The sequence below is a fragment of the Morone saxatilis genome, unplaced genomic scaffold, assembly GCF_004916995.1.
Source record: "Morone saxatilis isolate NCDOM2014 unplaced genomic scaffold, NCSU_SB_2.0 Contig6, whole genome shotgun sequence".
Classification (NCBI taxonomy): domain Eukaryota; kingdom Metazoa; phylum Chordata; class Actinopteri; family Moronidae; genus Morone; species Morone saxatilis.
In genome coordinates, this window is record NW_023340206.1 from 8027566 (window position 1) to 8052045 (window position 24480).

Below are 24480 nucleotides of genomic sequence, written 5' to 3' on the forward strand. Positions count from 1 at the left end.
TTGTGTTTCCATCGATTCAGAGGACATTACATTGACTTACATTCATTTCGAGAATTAACCCAAGTTTTCAGCCTTAAATGTAATAATTTACGTTAAGTCCCCACAATGTGAGGTTTATGTCCCCGCAAAATGTCCACACACACACACACACACAAACAAACTCTGAACCTGAACATTCACTTTCTGTCAGTCTCATGTTCAAATATTCAAACAGACATACAAACATACATGATTTCATTTTCTTCTTTTAATTACACACACACATTCTTTCTCTGTGTCTCTCTCTCTCTCTCTCTCTCTTCTCTCTCTCTCTCTCTCTCTCTTCTTCTCTCTCTCTCTCTCTCTCTCTCACACACTCTCACACACCTCTCACACACCACACACACACACACACAACACACACACACACACTCACTCACTCATGTCCACTCATTTCACACTCATTGTGTAGTGTCATTTTGTCTGTAGCTGTGGTTCTGTGATTCAGAATGAGTCCCTCTTCCAACTGTAAACATGAAAACTATCCTGGCCTGTAAAAATCCTACCATATCACTTAATTATTAAGCTGATTTAAATATTATTTGGTATGCCTCTGCTGTTCTGTTAGCTTTTAAACATGTCACTCACGTTTCCCTGATGGAAATGACCTTCATCTAATGATACTTATTGCTGTGGTAACAGCATGCCTTATACACAGCGTATCAGTGCTGCTCCACTGATATACGTCACTTCTTCCATTCAGAAAGACACTGACATAATGCCCACACAGCCTTTTGTAGCATTAATGGCCACATTAACATTAAGGCCACTCTCAATGTTATCATTGTACTGGGTTATTATAGCTATGGCTAGCCACGCTACCTACACGCGTAGGTACAAGGGCTGGTTATCTTCCACTCCGACATTATGGTTTATACTCATTTTACTGGCACAGGTCTTGGGTATGTGTGTCTTAAATACCTGAGTAGCTCTGGATAGATTTAAGCACACCCAGTTTGTGCCCTGATCATAATCGCAGTAGAAAAAAATTTTGTGATTTTTAATCAGCAGCTTATGTAAAAATAATTGCTATATGGTATTAAATGACAATTACTTTTTAAAATGATTCACAGATGGGTAGAAAATGATTAAATTCTACGTATCTCCCAGATACACAATGCTTTATTGAAAGCGGGACTTTACATTAGTCTTCAAAATGATACAAGGGAATTTGTTTCTATAATTTAAAATCATTCTGAGGATATTATTATGATTATTATAATGCTGCTCTTTTCCACCCTGGCTGCTTGCTAAATGATAAATCCTCATGTTGCTGCAGATGTCGGTGTTCTCTCTTTGTGTTAGGGTCCGTTCAGGACGACCGCATTTTGTATTGGGTCTAATTATCCTCGGGTCTGTTCAGATCAGGTCTCTTTTTAAAGTGAATTTATTCCTGTTGGGTTCGGGGGGTTTTACACGGGTCATTTTGGACACCAAGCATAAACTAAAACACAGCTATCATTATCTACTATCTTTCTGTAAGTTGCATCTCAGCAGTTTACTTCACTTAGCGTCTGTATATGCCGTATCTGCCAGTGGAACATGAGTGACATGCTGTTTATAAGTGGCATACAACTCATCAGTTGTATCAGTGTCATACCATCAGTCACACTTTGTTCTCGTTGAAAAACGCTATTTTAAGGCAGCAGACAAATAAAAAAAAATATTTTGGATTATCCTGACATTTTTAATTTTTATTCACCTTTACTTTGCGGAGAAATCTGTTTGGGCTCTTAACAGATAAAACTTCCAAACGTCAAGGTGTCCTTGTAAAGGGAAGTTGTCAGGATTTTGAAGAGTCAAACCCTAATTTCTCAAGGACTAAAACACTGCAGGAAAAGTTGTTAGAATCCTCAGAGAATCCTGGTTAATGATGTCAAAATACCGATCCTTCCCTCGGCAGACGAGGTGTGACATCTCAGATCCGACGCATCTTTTGAAGTGCAGGCAAATGTATTCCAAGCCGGGAGTGCAGGATACAAGTGGGGAGCTTATTTACAGAGCATTTCATACCGCCACACATCTGTGCCTCGTACTGTCGCTCTCCTCATAGCTCTCCTGTGGATTCATGCAGCTTGTGCATGTGTGCGTGTGCGTTGGGATTAATGAGTCCCTCCTGGTTGGATTCACAAATCTCTCTTTTTCCTGTCTGTTTCTCTCTCTGTCGCAGGCCTGGATCGTCCCCTCAGCTCTCCCATGACGACACACACACTCGGATCGAGCACTATGCCAACCGGTAACACACTATCTGCATTCAGCAGCAGCAACTCACAGCGTAGACTCACAGTGTTGCGAACAGGTCGCGGTGAAGTAACCTTCCTCGTGCTCTACTTTTTTGCATTCCCTGCTGCTACCCTCAGCCCTACGAGTGTTGCAGATAATGGCTCCTCCAGAGAGCCAGAAACATTTTGATTGATGTGATTTGGAATAATGAATTTGGAGAAGATGCTAAAGCACGGCACACTTCCTGCATTGGGATGCCTGTCTTCTCCCCACTGTGTTCATGCAGCCGTGAACTCGCAGGGGACCGGTTGCCCTAATTCTTTGCTGACGCAGTTCTGGGGAACTTTCGGTCATTCTCATGTTCACTCCACTTAATAAATCGAAAAGATGATCATTACAGAGCTTTGTGGAGCAAATTAGTGGTGTTTGTACCTCAGAACAAGTCTTATTACTCTTACTTGGCATGACTCAGACTCAGGCATGTATAAATGACAGATGGAATTAGAGCAATTGTTCGCAACCCAGTGAGTCTATTTTAGTAATGAAGTCTGAGTAATCTTATTAAATGCTTTGATTAACACTGAAGATGTGAACCTACCTTTCAGGCATATGTCATATACAGTCTGTTTTTGCTTGTGTTGTTAGTATGTGGTTTAATATAGAGGCCAACTGAATGTCCTGTATCTTTCATATTCCACTGAAGATGAGTTAAAGGTGCAGGAAACTCAATGTACAACAGTGTTTAGGTATATACGTGATATACTGTGCAAAACATAAGCAGTATATAAACATTTAATAAATGGCTTTTAGCTGAATACAGGGAGTTAAAGTGTTTTGCTGTGTATTTGAGGCAGAAACAGACAAAAGACAAGGACATGGTTTGTTTTATACCCTGTTCTGCTGAAATGTAGGCCACAAACAAATGTCCTTTTTTCATCTTGAAAGTTTATGGGTAGAAAGTCAGCTTATTGTGCACATTGTAACTCTCATAGTCTACACTGGACAGAAAGTCAACAACAGTCCTGCAATATATCATACCTTCATGAAGGTTAAAGTGTTCAGTTTTTGTTGAAACAATGAGGGTTGGCTAAATAACAGAAACACCTGTCTGCATAATGTGATACGGTTCATCAGCACCACAAACTACATCCTCCAAAATGAGGACGCACAGGTGAATCAACCCCTCTCTAAAACAGTTTAACCTTAATAAAAGTTTGGATTTATTGCAGCACTGTTAAATGACTCTGCATCAGTTTTAGATAGGTGTACCCAATAAACTGGCAACTGAGTGTATAAATCAAAACCTGCACCATAGGTATCTAAAGTGGGACTCCTGTTAACCCCCCTCTATTTGGACCTGTTCCCCTGTGAGAAAACATTGTACTGTAGATAAAATGAAAGTAAAGAAACATGGGAGCAGCTGATGCATATTTAATCACAATTTTGAGTTTCCTGTACCTTTTTTAATAGTTAAACAACTAATTCCAGATCAGTGTCCCAGATATTTATGGCTGTATATGTCAGTGCTTTGAAAGTAGTTTATGCACGATTGTTGATATTTAGAAATGGAGAATGGGATACCTTGACAAACCACGTTTGAGTGTCTTTTTTATCACCAGGTATTTGCCATTTTATGTAAAAGCTTTTATCTTTCCTCAAACATATAATCACTGCAGCGGTCTTTAAAGAAAAAACAATAATTAAAAAAGAAAAATTGCTCTAAATGCTGACTGTGCTAAAAGGATTTTACAGTCAGGTGATAATGAAGATGACTAATAGTACAAGGCTGAACTAAAATGTCAAGATATCCCTTTGCATACAGTAGAAACTGAATATGTACTCATGATAAAGTGATGCATTGACTTTTTGGTGAATAAGCGCTCTGCAGTGAGAGGCCAGTATATGCTAATGCATCTGAGATGTTGCTTGCACCATCCAGCGCTCCAGCATGTGCGCTCAAAAACCTCATCAATACTGGACTCGGAGGGGAGAAATGCCATCAATACTGTTGTGGTGCCACACTGAGTCAATCAGAGCTTATTCACCAAAATATTTCAGTGTTCCTTCGGTTTGCAGTGATCCTAACCGCTCGCAGAAACCCACCGCTGAGGGACAAGAAGCAGTCAAATCAATCAAACAATGAGTCAATCACGCAGTCGATCAATCGGTCATTGAATCAGTCAGTCGGGCACTGTTGGCATCCCTCAGTGGAGTCAGCGTGAGGTCGGAGCCACAGGCCAAGTCTTTGATCCCTGCCAGGGAGTGTTTGACACCACTCACTGTTGCCTCGGGCTAACACACACACACACACACATAAATACGCAGCAGCGCACACTGGGGGACGCACATGCTGAGTCACACTTCCTCCCTCCGGCCCTGTGCTCTCAACCCCTGACGTATCTAGATCTGGTGAATTCCAGATAGCATCCAGCAGATTAAAGGAAGGTGGTAGGGCGAAGAAGTAACATAATTAAGCCTTGAGGGAGCTGATGGCCCCTAGACCGCGAGGTTATCTCTTGTTTCTGTAGCGAGTAGCAGCTTATAAGCACAAACACACCGGCCTGGGCAGATGCCAGTCTGTCACAGTCCATCTGCTTAAACACTCACTGCCAAGCACCAGGCCTTTTTTTTATTTGAGCACTGATAAAGCCCCAAAATCTCTTTACTTTTTGGACAGACACTCCAACCACCAGGCATCTGATCTAGTGGAGATAGCAACGGGGCAATTTAAATCTTTGGCTTTTCACTCACAGCTATTTTATCATGATAGACCTGTTGGAGAGGCCCAGCCGGGAGGTTTGTTTGCGAGGCCCGTCTTAATGGCCAGACACTGGTTTCTTAAAAGATAATACCAGGTTTTTTTTTTCAGCTGTTGGCCTGTTTCCTCTTTGTTTTAATCTAAGTTAATGAACTGCTTGCTGTAGTTTCATATTTGTAATACAGACATGACAACAAGTAACCCAATTTCCCAAAATGTACTTCTAAAATATGCAGAAGTTCGATATTGCTCTCGTGTCTCATTGTAGAGCCTTCTCTCTAATAAAAGCTAAGCTATTAAGCTAATAAAAAGCTGAATTACTCCTTTTCAATAATAAAAAACAAACTGTAGTATTTTTGTAGTATATTTTTAAGAAACCAATGTCTGTACATTCAAGCTCTCCCTTTAACCCTTTGCCCTTCTTTGCTAATGCAGCTTCCCTGTGTTCAGCATATAATTTCATAATATTTTACACTTCTCCTTAACCCATATTACATACAGTAATATTGCAGTGTTTGACTAATGCACCAGACATTCAACGACAGTAAATCAGTTACAAAGGCAGTTACACAAGTGAGTCATATAAAATTGAATACCAAATAGCAGTTTTAAGTGCTAGAGGTCTGCCAACCGCCACTTTTATAAGGCAGCTTTCAAGGCAATACAAGCCAACTTGTATAAACATAAAGAGGCCAGATACTGAAGGCACGGCTCGAGTTTGTAGTGCATCAGTTGTAAACACTATAAAATAAAGTGGCGAGGCAATAGACAGAGGGCTGCACACAGTGTGTGGGCATCTAACATTTCATCTGTTAAGGGTGAAATGATGACAACATATGCCAAATACAGAGGAACTCCAACAGTCTCAACAAAAACACTCCATTATGTGCTTCACCAAATTCTTCATTATTCCCGCTGCTATTAGTACACAATGAGTAACTTGAGACGGGCCTTATTTTCTACCATTCATTCTGTGGAAACCAGCTTTTTCAAAGAGTTTACAATACGTTAGCCCATAACTAGAAGCATAAAGTTGGTTGAGTGTTCAATCTGAATTTAAAAAAAACACAATCGCATCCGTATTTTCCCTCTAGAATCTGCTAATTGCTCGACCTTTTGGTTTTGGGACTGACTGCTCTGTTTCTTCCCCCTCCGCAGGTTAGCAGAAATGGAGAATCGTAATGGCTCTTATCTGAATGACAGTATCTCACCCAATGAGAGCATGTGAGAACCGCTTTTTGTTTGTTTGTTTTGTTTTGCCAACCTCCTCACTCACGGCTCGCTGTGTGTGTGAACTGGCCCTGTCTTCTTTGTTTCCATTGGCTGTCAGTGACTATGTTTACATGTGCTTAATATTCTGCATACGAGCTCATATTATGGTGTTATTCTTGTTTGCATCGTCATATCCCATACAAATATATATCCCTGTATTCCTGATATTACCAGGTTATATCAGTGCATTTCACATTTTAGTTTTTCTCTGGGTGGTTATAGTTGGGATATAAAATTTATACACAAAATCCCAAGTAATGAGAGTATTAGTCTTCATGTACAATAGGTACAATATTCATCTGTTATGTATCTATACATTTGCTTTCTCTGATTCCCTTTCTTAAAAAATGTTGTATTTACAGTAGTGCAAAGAAATGGGATTATATTAAACAGGGAGACAGAGAGAGGAACACAAAACTCTTATTGGAGCCAGTCCTAATTAAAATCATTCAAATCAAAATGAACTTCTTGGCCTACATAGGCATTAAGTTCCGGTCACATCAGAAAGTGGCAACGCAAAACACCTCCATTTGCCTTCGTGAAATATTTTGTTCTAGACACTCAGATTGAGTTCTCAGGGTTGTACATCGTTTCATGCAATAAAGAGATATTGAAGGGAGAAATGTCCTTAAAGTTAGTTTGCTAGCTGACAGTTAATTAGCTCAGTCATTAACTGGACAGTAAGTTCACACAGTTTGCGATGACAGCAGCTTTTACTCTGACACAGGAAGTTAAATAAAAGTGGACACAACTTAGAAGTTCTGTCAAAGTTCAGCACTTGTCGAGACGGCTCACTGTGGATCAACAGCGCAAATGTGCAGGTCAAAGTTCTCCAAAGTGTAACGCTACTTTAAAAAAAAAGCTTATTTTCTCCATTTTATTAACTAGCAAGTAACATTTGTGGGTTCTGATAATAGATTTCAGTTTTATACACAACAGAGCTGCTGAAATTCCTGTAACAGGGATTTTTTTAACAACCAGAGCCTCAAGAAGATCTGAAACTCATAAATTCAGTTTACAATTGTTATTTTATAAGTGCAAATCATTGTTAGTGTGTTGTTTTACTTATCACCTGCAGCACACAAACTCTACAACATAGAAATTCAACAAAGCGTTATTTGACAATAATAACAGCAGAGAAAAGGCATTGATGTAGATGTAGATTGATGTAGATGTACATAGAAGATAGATGAAATTGTTGTTGAACATTTGCTGGTTATAGCTACAGTTTCAAGTCATTATGAATTAAACAAAATAAGTTTGACGACATCGCTTTGGCAGATTTACACAGCACTGTGCACAAAACCTATTTACAGCCTAGCTCTTCCAGAGATTACCTTTCATAACATTACCTTTAATTATTCACTTTTCAACATGGGAAGCTTTTACTTTAAAAAAAAAGAAAAGAAAAAGCTGTTAGATGTGATAAAAGTAATATAAATCACAATATATTTTCACTCATTTATCCTATCAAGTTAGCTATTAAACCTAAAAGACTGACCTGATAGGTTTAATGTATTCTGTCCAATTGGTCCAAATCCGGAAAAAAACCTTGCTTAATATTATATTTTATTTATTATCTGTATCCATAAAGTTGGAAGTTGGAAACAAAATCAAAGCCACAGAGGCTGTGATATCCTGAGTTTTAGTGAAAAGGCATTTATTTTCTCCGCCGCACAGAAAATGTCATTGTTATAGTTCTAAAATCTGACTTCATCCCACAGATGCACAGAGCCAAAAGAATGTTTTATGTATCTTATGTTCAAGTGTGCGTGCATTCTATATTTAGTCTTGCTGCAAGACAAATTTCCCTTCAGGGACAATAAAGCTGAAAGTTTGTCAAGTGTAATAGAAGCACATGGAATTTGACCTGCAAAGATATGCCTGTAATTAAAATTGCTAAGTTAAAGAATGAATCCAGTGTAACACATCAACGTGGCTTTCAAAATGCAGCTTGGTTGATGAAGCGAAAAAGATGAGCAGAAGAGAGGCTATTTTAAACCAGAGCTGAGAGAGCTACACACTCTGTTTGTAATGAGTTTTACTTTCTAGTCAGCAGTCATCTTAAAGGGGATTTGTTGTTTTCAAACAGCAGCTCCTTTAGTATTCAGAATGGAAGATAGGCTGAGCTGAAAGCAGTGCAGTGAACGCAGCAGCATCTAAATACCTGGCCTAATTAAAATCCTCCCAAACACTGTGTGTGTGATCGGTTAGAGTTGGCAGAGCGTGGCCAACGAATCGCTCCAAAAACCGAGTTAAGGACTAATGTGTAGTAAAAATGAAAGCTCTGGCCCTCTCTCTGTCCCCGCTGTGTTTTAGATTCTTCCTCTGTGGTGCAGTCCTGTTCCACTGCTGCTGTTTCATTCACTTAATGATTTTCTTTTTCTTCCTGTGTGTGTGTGTGTGTGTGTGTGTGCATGCGTGTGTGTGCATGCATGCACTTGTGTTTCTGTGACTGTGACTATATGAATGTGTCTGCCCTTCATTGGTGGGTGTGCGTTTGTGTGTGCGTTTGTGTGTGTGTGTGTGTGTGTGTGTGCATTTGCAGTGATGACGAGCACATGTTGATCCAGCACTACTGCCAGTCTCTGAACCAAGGCTCTCCTCTCAGCCAGCCCCGCAGCCCTGCCCAGATCCTCATCTCCATGGAAACGGAGGAGAAGGGAGAGCTGGAGAGGGTCCTGAACGACCTGGAGCAGGAGAACAGGTCAGTGAACAGACCCATCTTTCTATTATTATCTTCTCCTGGCCGCATCATTTCTTTACCCAAACCTCCCAAAAGCTCATTCAGTTCAGTCTATATTATATCAATTTGGATTCTTCACAAACTGGGCAACTGGACAGCTGGGTGGCTGGGCTCGCTCTCAGAGATAAGGAAAGGAGCTCAAACAGCTAGAGCTTGGAGTAGAACTGCTGCTCCTTTGCGTCAAAAGGAGCCAGCTGAGGCGGTTCGGGCATCTGATCAGGGTGCCTCCTGGGTGCCTCCAGCTGGAAGGAGGCCCCAGGGTAGTCCCATAACACGCTAGCAAGATTATATTTCTCATCAGGCATTCTCTATTGAAAATTCCACCCAGTGACCAAGTTTTTAATTTCCATGTGTATTTTAAGTAGAAACTTGGATTTATGTGTGAGTTTAAAGGGCTATGAAAGTGTCTATAATTTAATTATACAAACCATCAACCCCTGTAAAAATTCACTTTGTAAGGGCCGCCAAGTACCAGTGTCGTCCTCTCTTCATCAGTCCTAGAATACAGATGTCCTAAAATATGAATCAATAAAGACTGTAGTGGTGAACTGCAAATATTTGACACCTTTAGCAGACAGTCTGTGTTATGTTCCTCCTAATGTGCTTCCTTCTCTCAGCCCTCCCTGCGTTTCTGCCAATAAGGGGATTTTGTTGACACTTGGGAAAACGATCAAAAGTGACTGCCTCATGCATGTTACTGATGAAGATTTACTGCTTTATTTCTCATACTATGTTGCTACAGTGACCCAGCTTCCCCTTGATAATCAATGAAAAGAAAGTTCAGCCTCTCTCGTAAGCAGTGGGTGTTTGATGCTTCACACGTCTATCAGGGCTAGCAGCAGTAGATTAATTCCTCTGCTGCCTTCACTGCAGGAAGCTACAGTCCGAGTACGACCGTCTGAAAAAGGCCCACGACAGGAAGGGCCTGTCCCCTCTGCCGTCGCCCCCGGAGATGCTCCCGGTGTCGCCGCAGAGCGCACGTGACGCCGAGCTCATCGCCGAGGCCAAACTGCTGCGGCAGCACAAAGGGCGTCTGGAGGCCCGCATGCAGATACTGGAGGACCACAACAAACAGCTGGAGTCCCAACTGCACCGGCTGAGACAGCTGTTGGAACAGGTACAGGAACACACCCTCTTACATATGCTGGGAATCTGTGGTGGATCTCACCCAAAATTAGCCAACATATCTCTAAATATTAGCACTGAACATTGTGAGCAAAAGCATGTGATGGTTTTGACCCATATTATTTCATACCCAGAGGCAGATTAGGGTGGTCATGGGCCCCTAGGCTACAGTTTTTGTTGGGCTTCCTGCTTTAGCATATCAGAGAGGGATGAGTAATTCAACTAAACGTTTCAAGCAGTAGCCTGCTGGAAATATGACACAGCACAAGTTTGTGTACAGACCACAGCACAACAAACACACAGCGATAGTGTAGAAGAGCTTGTTTGTTTGTATTTGGCCTTTAAGCATCCACTTAAGCTTCCACTGAAGATAATACAAGAAACAAACATAGATATCATATTTCCATCATGTTGTCTGCATTGTTTTCCATCATCTGAGCTTTTAATGGAGCTCTTCTAATAATGTCATCTGGTTGTAATGATTTAACAGCAAATGATCAGAGAATTGGTTCCACCAGCTGTTTACCTGCATGAACAAACTCCTAATATTCACATTGGATGTGGTGGTGGATGGAAAGTACACACATAAATTGCTTTGTTTGAGTCCAAAACTTGGATTTAAAAATCGTTTTTTACTACGGCCCTAACTGAGGGCGTGTCCCCATAGCATCGTCAGATACAGAACACTCACATTTTGCACAAATTACTTAATCTTATCAAATCAAATCTTAGGCAGATCAGCACATCCTGTGAGTGTTGGTGAGTTAAGTCACTCTAAGTAAAACGACATCTCCCTACTCAACATCTGCTGCTACAAATGCCTTTGAGCAAGGCAGTGAACCTTCATGTGCTGCAGAGGACCCAGCTAGTGTCCTGGATTCATAAAACAAAGCTGATGTGAAGTTTCTCACCAGTGAGTTCAGACTGAAGTAGCTACCTCCACACTGTCTGACTGCCAGTAACAGCTGACACAGAGCGCCAGGCCAACTCCCCGGTCCCACACACACACACTTCACTTCTCTTTTGACTCCTCTAATTAAGCTGTGCAGTGCGGCTGCCAATTTATTGTGTATCTAATGTGTGTGTGTCTGTCTGTCTGTCTGTGTGTGTGTGTGTGTCTCTCTCAGACGGATTCCAAGGTGAATGGCACAGCTCTGTCCTCTCCTTCCACCTCCTCACAGCGCTCCGACTCCTCCCTCCCTCTGCTCCGTGTGGCCGCCAGCCAGACTACTGATACAATGGGTAAGAACACACACACTCTCCCACTAATATCCTTTAATTTGCATCCACCCTTTTAAAAGCATAGAGGATATAAATAGAGCTGTAAGCAGAGATGTCTGATTTCACAGCTTGTAGAGACCATGCTGTTATTGTTCTACACCGGACTACAATGCGCGGTTTAATCATATTTATGTGTGTGAGTGTGTGTGTTGTTCACACTTCCCTAAACACATAAACAATGCGACTGGGCGTTATTTTAGCAGCCAGAATTCCGAATGTGGAAAAACTTAATTTCCTTCCTGTTTCAGGTGATGACGAGCTGTCTAGCCCTTCCCAAGATGCATCTGGGCTGGAGGAAGTGATGGAGCAGCTCAACAATTCCTTTCCTCATAGCCAGGGTACGAAACACCAACCAGCGTGTCTCACATACAATGACTACGTTTAAATGCACAGCATATTCCAGTTGTGGCAATTGAAAACGAATATTCCACTAAAAGTCTTGTTTACATGCAGCTGTGCATACTTCTAACAACTGTTAATGCCGTACTGTCAGTCCAACAGGGAGGAATTTCCCTCTTTTTCAAACTGCAGTCAAGTTGCTCCCCTGGTAAAAGTGGAACAGCTGGGGCAATTAAGGCCATTTTGCAAAGTTTTCCACCAGTTGCAGAGTTATTCGACCTCCGTCTTTCATTCCTTAAACAACCTTTTTGAAAAGGTCGGCCTTGCGACATATACGGATATCCAAAAGCCTGTCTTTATTCAGGACTTTCATCATGTTTGAAAGTAGCTGTGTTGCCATCTTCGTGTGCATCTCAACTGCAGACAGACCGCAAACAGCAAAACTGCAGTAAAACCCCCAAATGAGAGGCATATTCCGAATATGCTGTATACGTGTCCAAAGAATGATTCTAAAACCCGAGTAATATTGTTATATCCCACATGTCTTAATTGGAAAATGCTCCATCCAAGGCCTAACTGGGAATATCCGAACGGAATATGCTGTTTCCTTGTCCCTTGGAATATTGTCATATTCGGAACAATAGTGAGACATTTATGTGCATGTAAACATAGTCAGTGTCCCATTGTTTGTGAAGAAGCTGAATAAAATCAGATGATAATTGAAATTATGAAGTGAGTGAACAGAAGAAGCGATCTGATATCAGATTTCAGACAATAATTGCAGTCCTGTTTTTCCTCTGAAAGCATAAAAAAAAAGGTTTTTGAATGAACCCTTTCAAGTGAAGCTTTCCCTAAAGCGGCAAGGAACTTTAAGTTTGTGTTGATTGTGGCCGCTCCTGTGGACAACAGCAGTAGTGTTTGTAGCACCTCGTCTTAATTGATTTCAAGGGGAATCCAACCCGGTGGCAGGCATTAAGAATAACGTAGAAACAGCCAGTCCTCCCGCTGATGGATTATGTAGGTCATATAGAGGCAGCAGTATTACATTCAGACTGTTACATAACCAGTTAAAAACTCCTTGTAGGACTTTTAAGGCATTTAACTTAGAGGAAGTAGGAAACATTTGCAGCTATGATCTCATTAAAAGTGTAACTCAGCTAATTAGCAGAAAGATACCTATTATGAACGTTTCTAGGTAACTGTAGCCTAAAGAATGGAGAGCGGGCCTGTGATATAAAAGATACAGGTCTGAAACCTCAGGCTGGTCAAGGAAACTAATGAGTTCTGTTCTCTGCTCCCACATTGATTTTTACACACAGTTTCTGTTCTTTATCACACACAAAGCCGCTCTAACACACATCAGGTTACCACGTCTGTGTATTCAGAAACAATGCAACTGTCATCAGTCACAGGTCGGACAGTATAATAAACAGTCAGACCAAAGCCCATAGAGGAAAGACAAGAAAAAAACAATCAGATAAAGTATTGATTTCTAGGGCTGTGGCCGATGATCATTTCCATACTTGATTTATCTGCTGATTGTTTTCTATATAAATAAACAATTGTTTTGTGTACATAACATCAGAAGACTGTGAAGAATGCTCACCACAATTAGCTGGAGACCAATGGGATGTAATCAAATGTCTTATTTTGTCCGACCAACAGTCCAAAAGCCAAAGGTCTTCAATTTACAGTAAAGTGAAGATAAAAAAAAGAAGAATTTAGGAGATGGAAGGAGATTTTTTGTCTTGAAAAATGACTTAAGGGACCAAAACAGGACAAAACTAAACTGCATTTACTCTTCATAAAGACTTTTTTGACAGCTTTTGTTGTGGAAACTGGAAACAAGGTTGAACACAACAGTATCAATAACAATGCAGAAACACTTAAAATGAGAGTTATGGGAATTACTGTTGCCCCGCTGCCTGCTGGGAAGATTCTCTACATTCCTGCTTCAGTATGCTACAATATAATATCCCTGAAGAACTTTTTATATTCATCCTCCATCAGCAACCTAATTTAATCCAAAGTCAGTGTAAAGTGAAAAAAAAATGATGTAAAATGGAGCAGAAAAGTTATAATATAAAAATATATATAATAGGAAAAAATTAGATAATAACAAACAGTGGATTTTTATCTCTATCTGATTGATTGTGGGAGCAAAGAACTGTTTTTAGGTCTTTCTTTCTCTTCATTACCGACACAAAGCTGATTTTTTTTTTTCCTTTCTTCTTCGCTTTTCTTCCTTTCCTCTTTTTCTCCATGAGCCAGGAGGGAGAAGGGGACACCCATGAGAGGTTAGTGGCTCAACTTTCTCTCCCCTCACCTTCTCATCCCACCCCCCACACCACCTCTACGGAGTATTTCCACTGCATGCCAGTACCATGTTTGTCCACTACCAGAACAGTATAACAATTGGCTTAATAATGAGTCTCTTGTAGTATGTAGAACGTGCAGCAGAGACATAATGGCCGAGTGGAAACGTCACGGTACATTGGTGCAGTGGGACAAAAACAACAAATATCTGTCCCTCCCTCCCTTTCCCTTTCTTTAATTTCCTTTCCCTTTCCTGTCCTCTGTCACACTGCTGCTCTGTTCGTCACAGTAGGGAGTAGTGTGTGAATGTCCGTGTGTGTGTACGTAGTGCTTCTCTGTATGCATGTAGATTAGGGATGAGATGATGTGTTAATAATGTTCACAATGTGGGGTTCACAGCAAGATTCAACCACAATTTAATGTGATTCAAGTTGTCAACAAGGTTTAACATCGTTTCTGAGACTTTACTCGGCTTCTGAGGAACAGACTATTAATATGTAATACATTTTGCCATAGTTCTTATTTTCAGTGGTTACTTTTTATTAAATGTTAAGGCCTTTACACACCAAGGATGTGACAAAGAAGAAATATGAAAATGCAAACTATTATTGTGCGAATATGTCGCATCAAAACTATTATCATTGTATATCAGCAGGGATGTAAATTGGCGACACATTAAAATAAAAGATTAAATCCACACGCACTTAGTCAAGCAGAATAGGGACTGGCGGAAAAATGGCTGCAGCTTTTCAGAGCTGGGTCCATTAAGATGTATTAATTTGTTAAAACACCAAAGTCTCAAACCAATCGAGGCAGCGGAAGACCAGCAAACCCCTGTGTTCTCCGAGGTGAAATTACTGTTTTTGTGGGAAGACAGAAAAGATGGATAATAACTGTTGAGTAATAAAGAAAAATAATCCTCGATCTGAAAAAAAATTCCACTGCTTCTAACTGTGTAATAAAGTGTTTGAAAGTACTCATAACAAAAACAACAAAAACAATGTGTTGACATGCTAATTAACCAGCGTTTAAAGGCCTTAAGTCTCATTCTCATCATCAACAAACATTTTTCGGCATCGTTTTTAATGACGAAATTAGCAAATGTTAGCACTGTCACTGTGAGAATGTTGCCATGTTGCTTTAGCATTTAGCCCAAAGCACCACTGTGCATATGTAAGTACAGCATGGCAGAGCTGGCATGGCTGTAGAGCTGTAGTCTCCCGTTTCTACGGTCATGTCTGTATGCTTGTGTGAACCTTCACTCTGTCACTGTTACTGAGTGTGTATGGTCTAAGCATTTCCTCACCCTCTCTTTATCTCTCTCTCTCTCACCCTCTCTCTGTCTCTCTCTCTCCAGGTCCCAGTATTGGCAGTTTGTTCCACATGGCTGATGATCTGGGTCGCGCCATGGAGTCACTGGTCAACGTGATGACAGACGAGCAGAGCGCCGAACAGCACGAGGGCCTGCCCTTCTGATCCCCCCCCCCCCCCCCAAAACCTTCAGCCCGTGTCACTACTTCCCTTTCTGCCTTCCCTCCCCTTCCTTCCTCCCTCCCTACCTGTCGCATGCTTTTCTAGTCAAAACAACTGGATTGGAAACACAGTTTACAAAGAGAATATATAACGTCTATTTTTGTGAAGGATTGCGGTTCCAGCAACGACGCGTAAAAAAAACAACAAAAGAAAAACATTATAACTTGTAGATTTCAGTAGTTTCTTAAAACGTCCTGAAGTTGTTTTATTATTAACAGAGGCTGGTTTTCAAACTTCTATGCAATTGTATAAAACAAGAGTGGGGTAAGGGGGGGGACAAAGAGAGATGAGATACAAATAAGTGTGTTCAGTGTGGTCGAATATTTGCCATCTCTTTGTAATTGGGGAAACAGCAAAAGCATTTCAGACATTTGTATCAAAAAAAGAATGATTGTAATCATAAGGGTGCTTTCTAAGAGGAAAATGTCTTTCTATAACAGCGTACACTACTGTCAAGGTAATGCAGGCATCCTGGATCTTTACAGTACGTTGTCTGTGAGACTGTGTGTGTGTGAGTTTGTGTATGTGTGTGTGTGTGTGTGTGTGTGTGGTGGTGCCTAATTTACACATTACATTACAGCTTTTTATTTGTATTTTTTTGGGGCTTTGGCTGACAAACCCTAACGTTATATTTTAATTCTTCATTCATCCACTCATCCGTCCATCTATCCATCCATCAATTTGTTCATCTTCCCCGTTATTGACATCTCTACGGCAACTGTTTTTTTATCCCCGCATTTGTTGTCAACATGGTGTACTGTGTGCTGTGATGGGCCCGATCCAGAACTGAGACGAGTCAGCAAAGTCACTCCAAAACTTAAGGCACATAATGGGAAATAATTGGACATCATGTGGATTCCATTTTACAGTAATCAATCTTAATAATTAGTTAAACTGAAAAACATCAGGCTCAAGTAAATAAAACAAATCTCCATGGTATCGTCGTCGTATGTGTAATTGTGAGGAGTGCTCCTTTAATTCTACAGATACCCTGTGGAGTTTCTGACCATTAGTTATGTGGTAAGAGTGGGTTCTTCCAATAATTGGCTCTGCAAATGTTTTATGAGGAAGCTTTGGACACATTTATTAGGCCTCAAGGATACACACAATGTGCTTTGGTGAGCAACACTGAATGTAAACAGGATCTTTGTTGTTGGCACCTTTTTTAAAGAGTTTATTATCCTAACTGGTCATCAGTTGTAGAGTTGTCATGAAAGTTTCCAAGTTGAATATTCTCTAGTATATTTACTGGCACATCTTCAGTGAGGGTTTTATTTCCATTTTTACCACCAAGATGGTTTCTAGGTGTCTCTTTAGGGCCTGTTGTGTGCACACAGTACACTGTGTATCGGTCTATAAGTTGATAGTTTCTGTGCTGTAAGAGGAACTGAGAAGAATGTGATTTTAATTGAATCCGAGCACTACAGTGTTACAAGGCTGCTAGTTGAGATTATTTTTGAGGAATTCTTCTGTTTAAACGACTAAATATTTGAGTTTTAGGAAGCCCAGTAAGCTCTACCTCGTGTGAATTGTCAAAGTCCGGTCTGGAGGCAATTTCTCTACTGTACTCGATCCCACACTCCTCTCAGATTGTTGATAATTAATTGATTATTGCTGGCTGATTAAATCACGTCAGATGTCCTATATATCGCTCCGAACATGTTCTACTGCACTGTTGGAGCCTCCGATCTGAATGTTCGGATGCACTCACTGCATTTCTCATCTCTCTATCAGAGATTTATATGACTCAAGTATAAAAACTAGCTTTTCACACAAATCAAACGAATCCGTGTGCACTACTGTCATACCTGGGACATACTAGATATTTGTTTTTTGTGTGGAGGATGCGTTTATTCTTGCAGAGTGTTACATTTTGTCTTTGGTTCAAAAGCTATTTTGTGTTGTGTGAGGTGTTACGATATTAGCATGTGTGACTAAATAAACTCCATCCTTATTTAATGTGTAACCACTCAGAGAAGCCCGTGGCGAGCTTCGCGGCGTTATACACTCGTGTGTTTTTTGGAATCATATTCTTTACAGCATGATCCAAAAGGGTTTTGTTTTGATCCAGACACTGAATTTGATTGATTTCCTTGTTTGTTTGTTTTTTCCATTTCTAACGTTTGTGTTTCATTCTCACATCATTTTTCAAATAACGCGTCAATACTTCACAACATATCAGATTCCACCAAATATATGCCTTACTACTGTATTATAAAATGCTTTACTGTATATCAATAAAGCACGCAGTTATGTTGATTTGCCTCTTTGCTTTTTGTTGTCTTTATTCGTTAACCAGGATTAGAACAGGGTACAATGAATGCACAAAAACATTTATTTTGAAAAGCTGGGCTACACAAAAATATTGTTTCCTGCAGTTTAACAGTAAATGCCTTCAGGCGAGCTCTAATCAGGGGCAAAGTGCAACTCGAGTGCGTATAAACTGTTACTATACACACACAAAACGGCTCATTTATTCAACTTTTACAATGGCCATGTTCTCAGTGTACAATGTAAACAACAATATGACCATATGCAATAAATAAAACTCTAAAATAAGAAGCAACAGTGTTTTTTTGTTGAGAAAATATTTGCAAAGAAACCAAAAAGCCTAATATCCATTTAAGTCACATGTCAAATGAATTGACCATAAATGTCCTCAGTTACTAAAGTCTTGATCTGCTTTTGAGTATAAACAATGACTTAATATAACTTTATACATAATATTTTTTCAAGTGTAAATTCTCCCTGTAAGACTTGGTCTTCATTCTAGTGAAATATATAAACACTGAGCTCTATTCAAAGACTAAAGTTTACTGTACATCTGTTAGAGCCCTTTCATCCTTTAAAGCTGCATTAATTGATTTATTTTTGGCCACCTGGGGGCAGTGCAACCTTTTAAAATGACATGGTAAGCGTGTTCGCAAACAGTTCCTTATTTTCACATCCAGCAGTCGCAGAGAAACATTGGCATTCATTTACAGTTGTGTTTGTGTCCACCTGATGAAACTAAGTCTCTTTTATCCTGAGAGAAATATCTCTTTAGCCACTGAATGCTCCACTATGTTCACCATCTAGCTGCTAATGTGTCTGTCTGCTGTTTGGTGCTGAGCAGGTAGTGTTCAGTGGCTGTTCAGTGGCTTGTTATCAGGCACTTTGGAGGCTTGCTATCAGCTGATTCAGTGCTTGAGGGAGGACATTTTGGGTCAGCACTGAAGAACCACACTTTGATCAAAGTTACTTTCATTAATAACCACTTGTAAGTCCCAGTTTCTGAAGTTTTGACCATTTCCCTGACCCTGAGCAGCGAGGGTTGCTCTACTGGCATTTTGGCCTAACGCTCCACATTCCTCTCCACATTCCAACCAGAGTGTGTCGGAACGACCTCATTCTGTACGCGTACAGGATCGGGTTGAGGGCCGAGTTGGCGTGGGAAAGCAAAATGGCTGCTAGTGTAATAGACATGGGCACCTCACACTGTGGGCAGAGCAGCAGGATGCAGTTAATGAGGTGGATGGGCATCCAGCACACCATGAAGAGAAACAGGACCAGGAAGAGGGAGGTGGCCTTACGCAGCTCCTGACGGGTGCGTATGTTGGATTTGGCCTTGGTGGACTCTCCTGGACGAGGGTCAGCAGGGGCACTGCTGGAGCTGGTAGACCCAGCTGAGGCGATCCTGAGCCCTGGCTTCATAAAGACAGTGGTAGTCTCAGTTTCAATAAGAGACCCAATGCCAGGCTCTTCCACAGCCCTCACTTTAACCTTACATTTTTTCAAATGGCCGGTTCCCTCTACTGTCCTCATGTCTGCTCCAGCTCCTGTTGTTGCCCCAGCAGCTGAATTCCCAGTGTCCTCTGTCCCAGAGCTCCCACTACCAACAGTTGTCATGTCCTCTGTGGTTCCCCTGGCCACAGCGATGCGTCTGATTTGGTGGCGGACGGTGAGGAAGATGTGGCTGTAGATGATGAACATGGCCACCAGCGGCATCAGGAAGGAGCAGAAGAAGTTGAAGTAGACCATGTAGGCCATATCCACCACACAGGTGAAGATACAGTAGCTGGAATGACATATATATATATATATTTATATATATATGTATATGTTATATACAGTATACAGTATATGCTCTCATTCATTCAATTTCCTGCAATTGTCCCTTCATTCATTTGTTCATTTTTTCACCATTTCATTTATCCATTTTTCATTTCACTGCATTTTACTGCAGTCTTGTTACTATTCACTTTCTCATTTACACAGTCACTCTGTTCCTCATCCATCCATTCATCCATCCACCTTCCCTCATCCTCTTACTCAGAGTCTGCTGGTTGTCTTTGCGGGTCCATGAGGGGCACGGAGCCAGAGATGGCTGCCAGGCCCCAGGTGAGCAGCAGGGCCAGCCGGGCGTTCCCAGGACTCATGACACGCTGGTACTGGAAGGGCAGGAGGATGGCCATGTAACGCTCTGCTGCTACGGCTAACATACTCAGGATGGAGCTCTGGAAGAGAAAGGACCATTTTTGTCAATAATCAAATAGTTATGTCAAAAACATACCTCGCTAATTCCGTTTCTGATAAGCAATTTGGTGCCTACATGATAATTATTGGACAGTTTAGAAGTACACCAGCTTATATTCTTTAATTCTTTATACACTTTTAGTTATTAATGTTGGAACAAGTTCAATACAGTTGTATTATTTATCGTTATTAGGGGATATGGTGTGCAGTGGGTCTAATATCTTGATAACGCTGAAGAACTTCTTGCTTTTTGTGAAACAAGTTTCAGCACTCGTCCCCACCCTAATTATTTCACAGTCCCTAAACTTCATAAGAAACTCTATAGACTTTGAATTTCTGCAGGGATTCTTGGTCCAAGTAACACAGATTATGTACAGGCGGTGCTTTTGCCCTGCAGAAATCCCCCTGCAATCAGTCACCAGGTAAATGTTCCTACCTGTGTGAGCACTATCAGGATGCTAAGCATCACCAGGCAGAGGGGCAGGTTATGGCGAGGTTGACCCAGGTCTGTCAGCACTGCACAGGGAATGGCCACCAATCCCACCAGGATGTCCGCCACTGCCAATGACACCTTCACACACATACAGAGTGAAACACACGCACGGTCCTTTAGATATCCGCTTGTAGATTTCCCAAACAATGCATTAGTAGATTATGATAAGACTCCTATGTTCCAGAAACAGGTTTCCTCACCAGGAAGTAGTTGGTGACAGTGCGAAGTTTCTTGTTGCAGGTGACAGCCAGGCAAACCAGGAAGTTGCCGATGATGGCCAGCACGGCGATGATGAGCTCAGTGGCGATGTAAAGCCCTTTAAAGCGGGGTTGGTATCCGTACGGCATCTCTGCCGTACAGGTACCACTCACATTCATGATGATTCCACAGTCATGGAAAACCTGAAAATAAGGGTAGAGAATGTGAACGGCTGAGCTACTAAGCAACCCTGTGATAAAATCTGTACTTGGGGTCAGTCTAACTGCAGAAAGCAAAAAAAATGCACTTTAACAGCATGATTTGCTGTTAAACCAGGTCTATTTCAGGAAACTGAGCCTATTTTATTGAAATTCTGTTTCATAAAGGAGGTTTAAAAAATATCCTAGTGTTTAGGCTTAGCTTCACCTCAGGATCTGTTCTGTTCTCCAAAGTTTGCAGCACATATAAATGTTTTATTTTTCCCATTTTGACGTGGGCTGCACTCACCATCTGGGTTTTAAATGCACTGTAATTAAAATAAAGCTAATAAACAACTTTGATCAATGGGTATAGCCTGATAAGTAGCATTTTAACATTAATAAGTATTTTTTGGGAGCGGGGATGACACACAACAAAGGGCCACAGGTCAGATTCAAACCCTAGGCCACTGTACCAAGGGATTCAGCCTACATGGGGTGCCAGCTCTACCAGGTGAGCTATCCAGGTTGTCCTAAATGATGACCAGCATGTAGGATTTAGTGGCATCTAGCGGTTAGGTTGCAGATTGCAACTAACTTCACAAAGCCTGCGTCTGTATTCGACAATGTGCTTTGGAGAGAAACAGTGACCATAAACAGAGAGTAAAATCAAAGAAAAAGACTCCTGACACTGAATATCTTATTTCCATACAGTTTACAGCTGAACCACAACATGCTGTCAAAAGTTATCTTTTGCCTGGTTAATGTTGGTGTTTTTATTCATTTTTCCTTTATTGTCCACAGCATATATTTAATATGTGCTGCTCTGTGGCTGTGAAGACACAGTTTTATCTTCACGTTTCCATTTTCTTCACTTTGAATCGATGTGATCTGTGCTTGATGCAGAGTCGGGATTGGAAGCACAACTACTTCCAATGTGCAGGAGAAATAAGTGTGAAGCCAAGGCACACAGTATTTAAACTCTGATGGGAAGAAAGGTGAGAATGTGGAGAGAACAAAGTCTCTGACTAATCCCTCAAAGAGCCAAAATCACCAGTTTCTTGTTCTTTTAAATGCCTGACATTTTAAAAGCTGTCTGAACACTAACTGTGTAGCAGACATTGTATTCTTTCCACTTTTGGTTTCGTCTTATTTTAGAACACAAAGAAAATCATGGGGAAGAGGTGTGCAAATCACCCACTTAATTTGTCCTCTGCTCCTTTTTAGTTTTCACACTAAGAGCACAAACTGAATTTAGCCGGAGAGAAGAAGAGATATGAAAGGAGAGAGGAACAGTGGTTGTTATGAAGCTCAGTCTGTGGCCTTTGTGCTGACCAACTGAGCGGTGAAAATTGTTCCTGATAAGAGACAAAAACAACAAACACGGACCCAAGTGTTCACTATTTACACTCACTGATAGTTCAAACCTGCTGCCTGTTGCTGTGCACACATCTAACCAGTTGGATGATGGGAACTGAAGAGACTCTACAAATAAACAACAAATCAACTTCATTGGTTTTTAATTGGGAGATCTTATTTCTCCAGGCAGAATAAAAAAAAACACAGAAGTTGAATTTTTGCATTTGTGCATAAGGGATTTGGGACTGTCTACTAATGATGATAATGGGGAGGGGGGCTCAACAATATGTTTGACTATTATTAAAAAGGCAGCAGCTCTGTATGGGTTGTGCTGAACATGCATTATGTTTAGAGCTAAAACAAGTACTTGATTAATCAATTAGCAGCAAATGAACAGGTTAATTGTTCATTTTATATAGAAAAAGGCAAATATTTTCTAGTTCAAGTTTAGAAAATGAGATGATTTGTTGTTTTTCTGTGTTTCACGTAATTTCACTTTGAATATCTTTAGGTTTAGGACTGTTGATCAGACAGAATAAGACATTTTAAAACGTCCCCTTGGACTGTTAGAACCAGTGTTGGCCATTTCCCTATTTTGTGGACTTCATTGGCTAATAGATTAATTTATCTAAAAAATAATCCAAATAATTGTTAGTTGCAGCCCTAGTTATACTGTAGGTTAGCTATGTTCATGTTAACTCTATGATACATTTAGTTTTTATTGTTATAATGCAGATTAATAAGAAAAACTGACACCCTCTTTTGAAAGATATTTATCAATCTCTACTCACCATAAAGAACTGACTTAAAACTGACATACGAGTCCAACTAGAAAATGAAGCTCTGACACAGAGACAGGATTATTGTCGCCTTCATATGGCAAAATGCATCCATGGCATGTTTTTCATCTGACTGTTTTGTAACTTTATGTAACCTTCGAGTAAATCTTGCAAGAAAATGTTATTGCTGGGAAATAAAATATAAATCTGGAGCAGGACCGTCTGCAAAATGTCAGACTCCTCTCCCTTTAGCAAAAAGAAAAAAATACATTATCCTCCCACTCCTCTGACCCCGCCTCCCGCCTAATACTTTTTGTACACTCCCTTAGAGATTATGACTAAAAAACAAACAAAGCATAATATGGCCTTATAAACCGACGTCACCAAGACCTGCATAAGTGTTGTTTTGTGGTGGATAAAAGTAAAGTAGTTCAGGTTTGGATCATGATGTGCTCTCACCTGGGCTCGGCTTCAGGTGCAGTCATCACACAGTTTGGGAGGTCCAGACCATCCAGGATGCTGAAACAATGTGAGGTTGATGCAGGAGAAGCATCAGAGCTAACTGATGTGCAGAATCCACTGAGAAAGAAACAGGAGGAGCATCAACTGCCGGGATGAGACTACACCCTCCTCCACTTTTTCCTCCATCCCTCTCTTCTTCTTCTGTTTCCTCTCTTTCTTGCATGGGAGATAAAGAAGAGAATACAGAATACGTCAAGCATGCATGTGTTGAATGAACAGCAACAGTTGCCACACTGCTGTGGATCTGGGAGAAATGGAAAAGCAGATATGCTTTGACGTAAATCTCCAGCCTGTTCCTGACAAAACAAACATGTCATATTAAATTTTAAATTATGAACGCCTGAGTTACTCTTTCATATAGTAAAATACTTTGTGATATTTCGGTAAAGCACAATGAATGAGGAAGCCAAACATGTTGTGCAAAGCATGCAGCTGATACATGTGAATACTTGCAGATTGCACTGAAAGCACTGTCATATTGTTCATTAAAGTTACTTTACTCTTACACAAATAATCTACAAGCCCTGTATTGCAGATGTCACATATATATTAGTATTATTAGTGAATTGTACTAGTAAGTATCAAAAATAAAAGCACTCAATGCAGGAAAATACGGCCTGTTAATTTTCACAGAATTATATATTATAATTTGGTGTCAAATGCTGTCAAATTTAACATTTTAATTTAGATTTATTTAAAGAATAACGTGTTTAAGAACAGACATTAGTTATGGACACATTTTAGAGTAAGTGATTGGGTTAAGTTCAATGAAATAGATATATTAG

At 40.6% G+C, this 24480-nt stretch overlaps 2 protein-coding genes across 9 annotated transcripts in view; one reads left to right on the forward strand and one right to left on the reverse strand.

The window, feature by feature from the left end:
- dmd (dystrophin) overlaps positions 1–17894 on the forward strand; it is a gene marked incomplete at its 5' end in the record, with an annotated part of 195686 nt that extends 177792 nt beyond the window's left edge. For 3 of the 8 annotated variants that reach the window (XM_035677552.1, XM_035677554.1, XM_035677557.1), the window contains 8 exon segments: positions 2210–2275; positions 6179–6244; positions 8841–8999; positions 9912–10155; positions 11291–11405; positions 11693–11782; positions 14055–14080; positions 15457–17894. In XM_035677552.1, the coding sequence (XP_035533445.1) occupies positions 2210–2275; positions 6179–6244; positions 8841–8999; positions 9912–10155; positions 11291–11405; positions 11693–11782; positions 14055–14077 (763 nt within the window). 8 annotated transcript variants of the gene reach the window in all.
- Positions 17895–18950: 1056 nt separating this feature from the next.
- LOC118339798 (adenosine receptor A1-like) lies at positions 18951–21017 on the reverse strand. Its single transcript, XM_035677562.1, has 4 exons — positions 20841–21017; positions 20584–20718; positions 19944–20128; positions 18951–19689 (listed from the first exon to the last, which is right to left on the reverse strand). Exons 1-4 carry the CDS (start codon positions 21015–21017, stop codon positions 18951–18953), a joined length of 1236 nt encoding a protein of 411 aa, XP_035533455.1.
- Positions 21018–24480: the final 3463 nt, after the last annotated feature.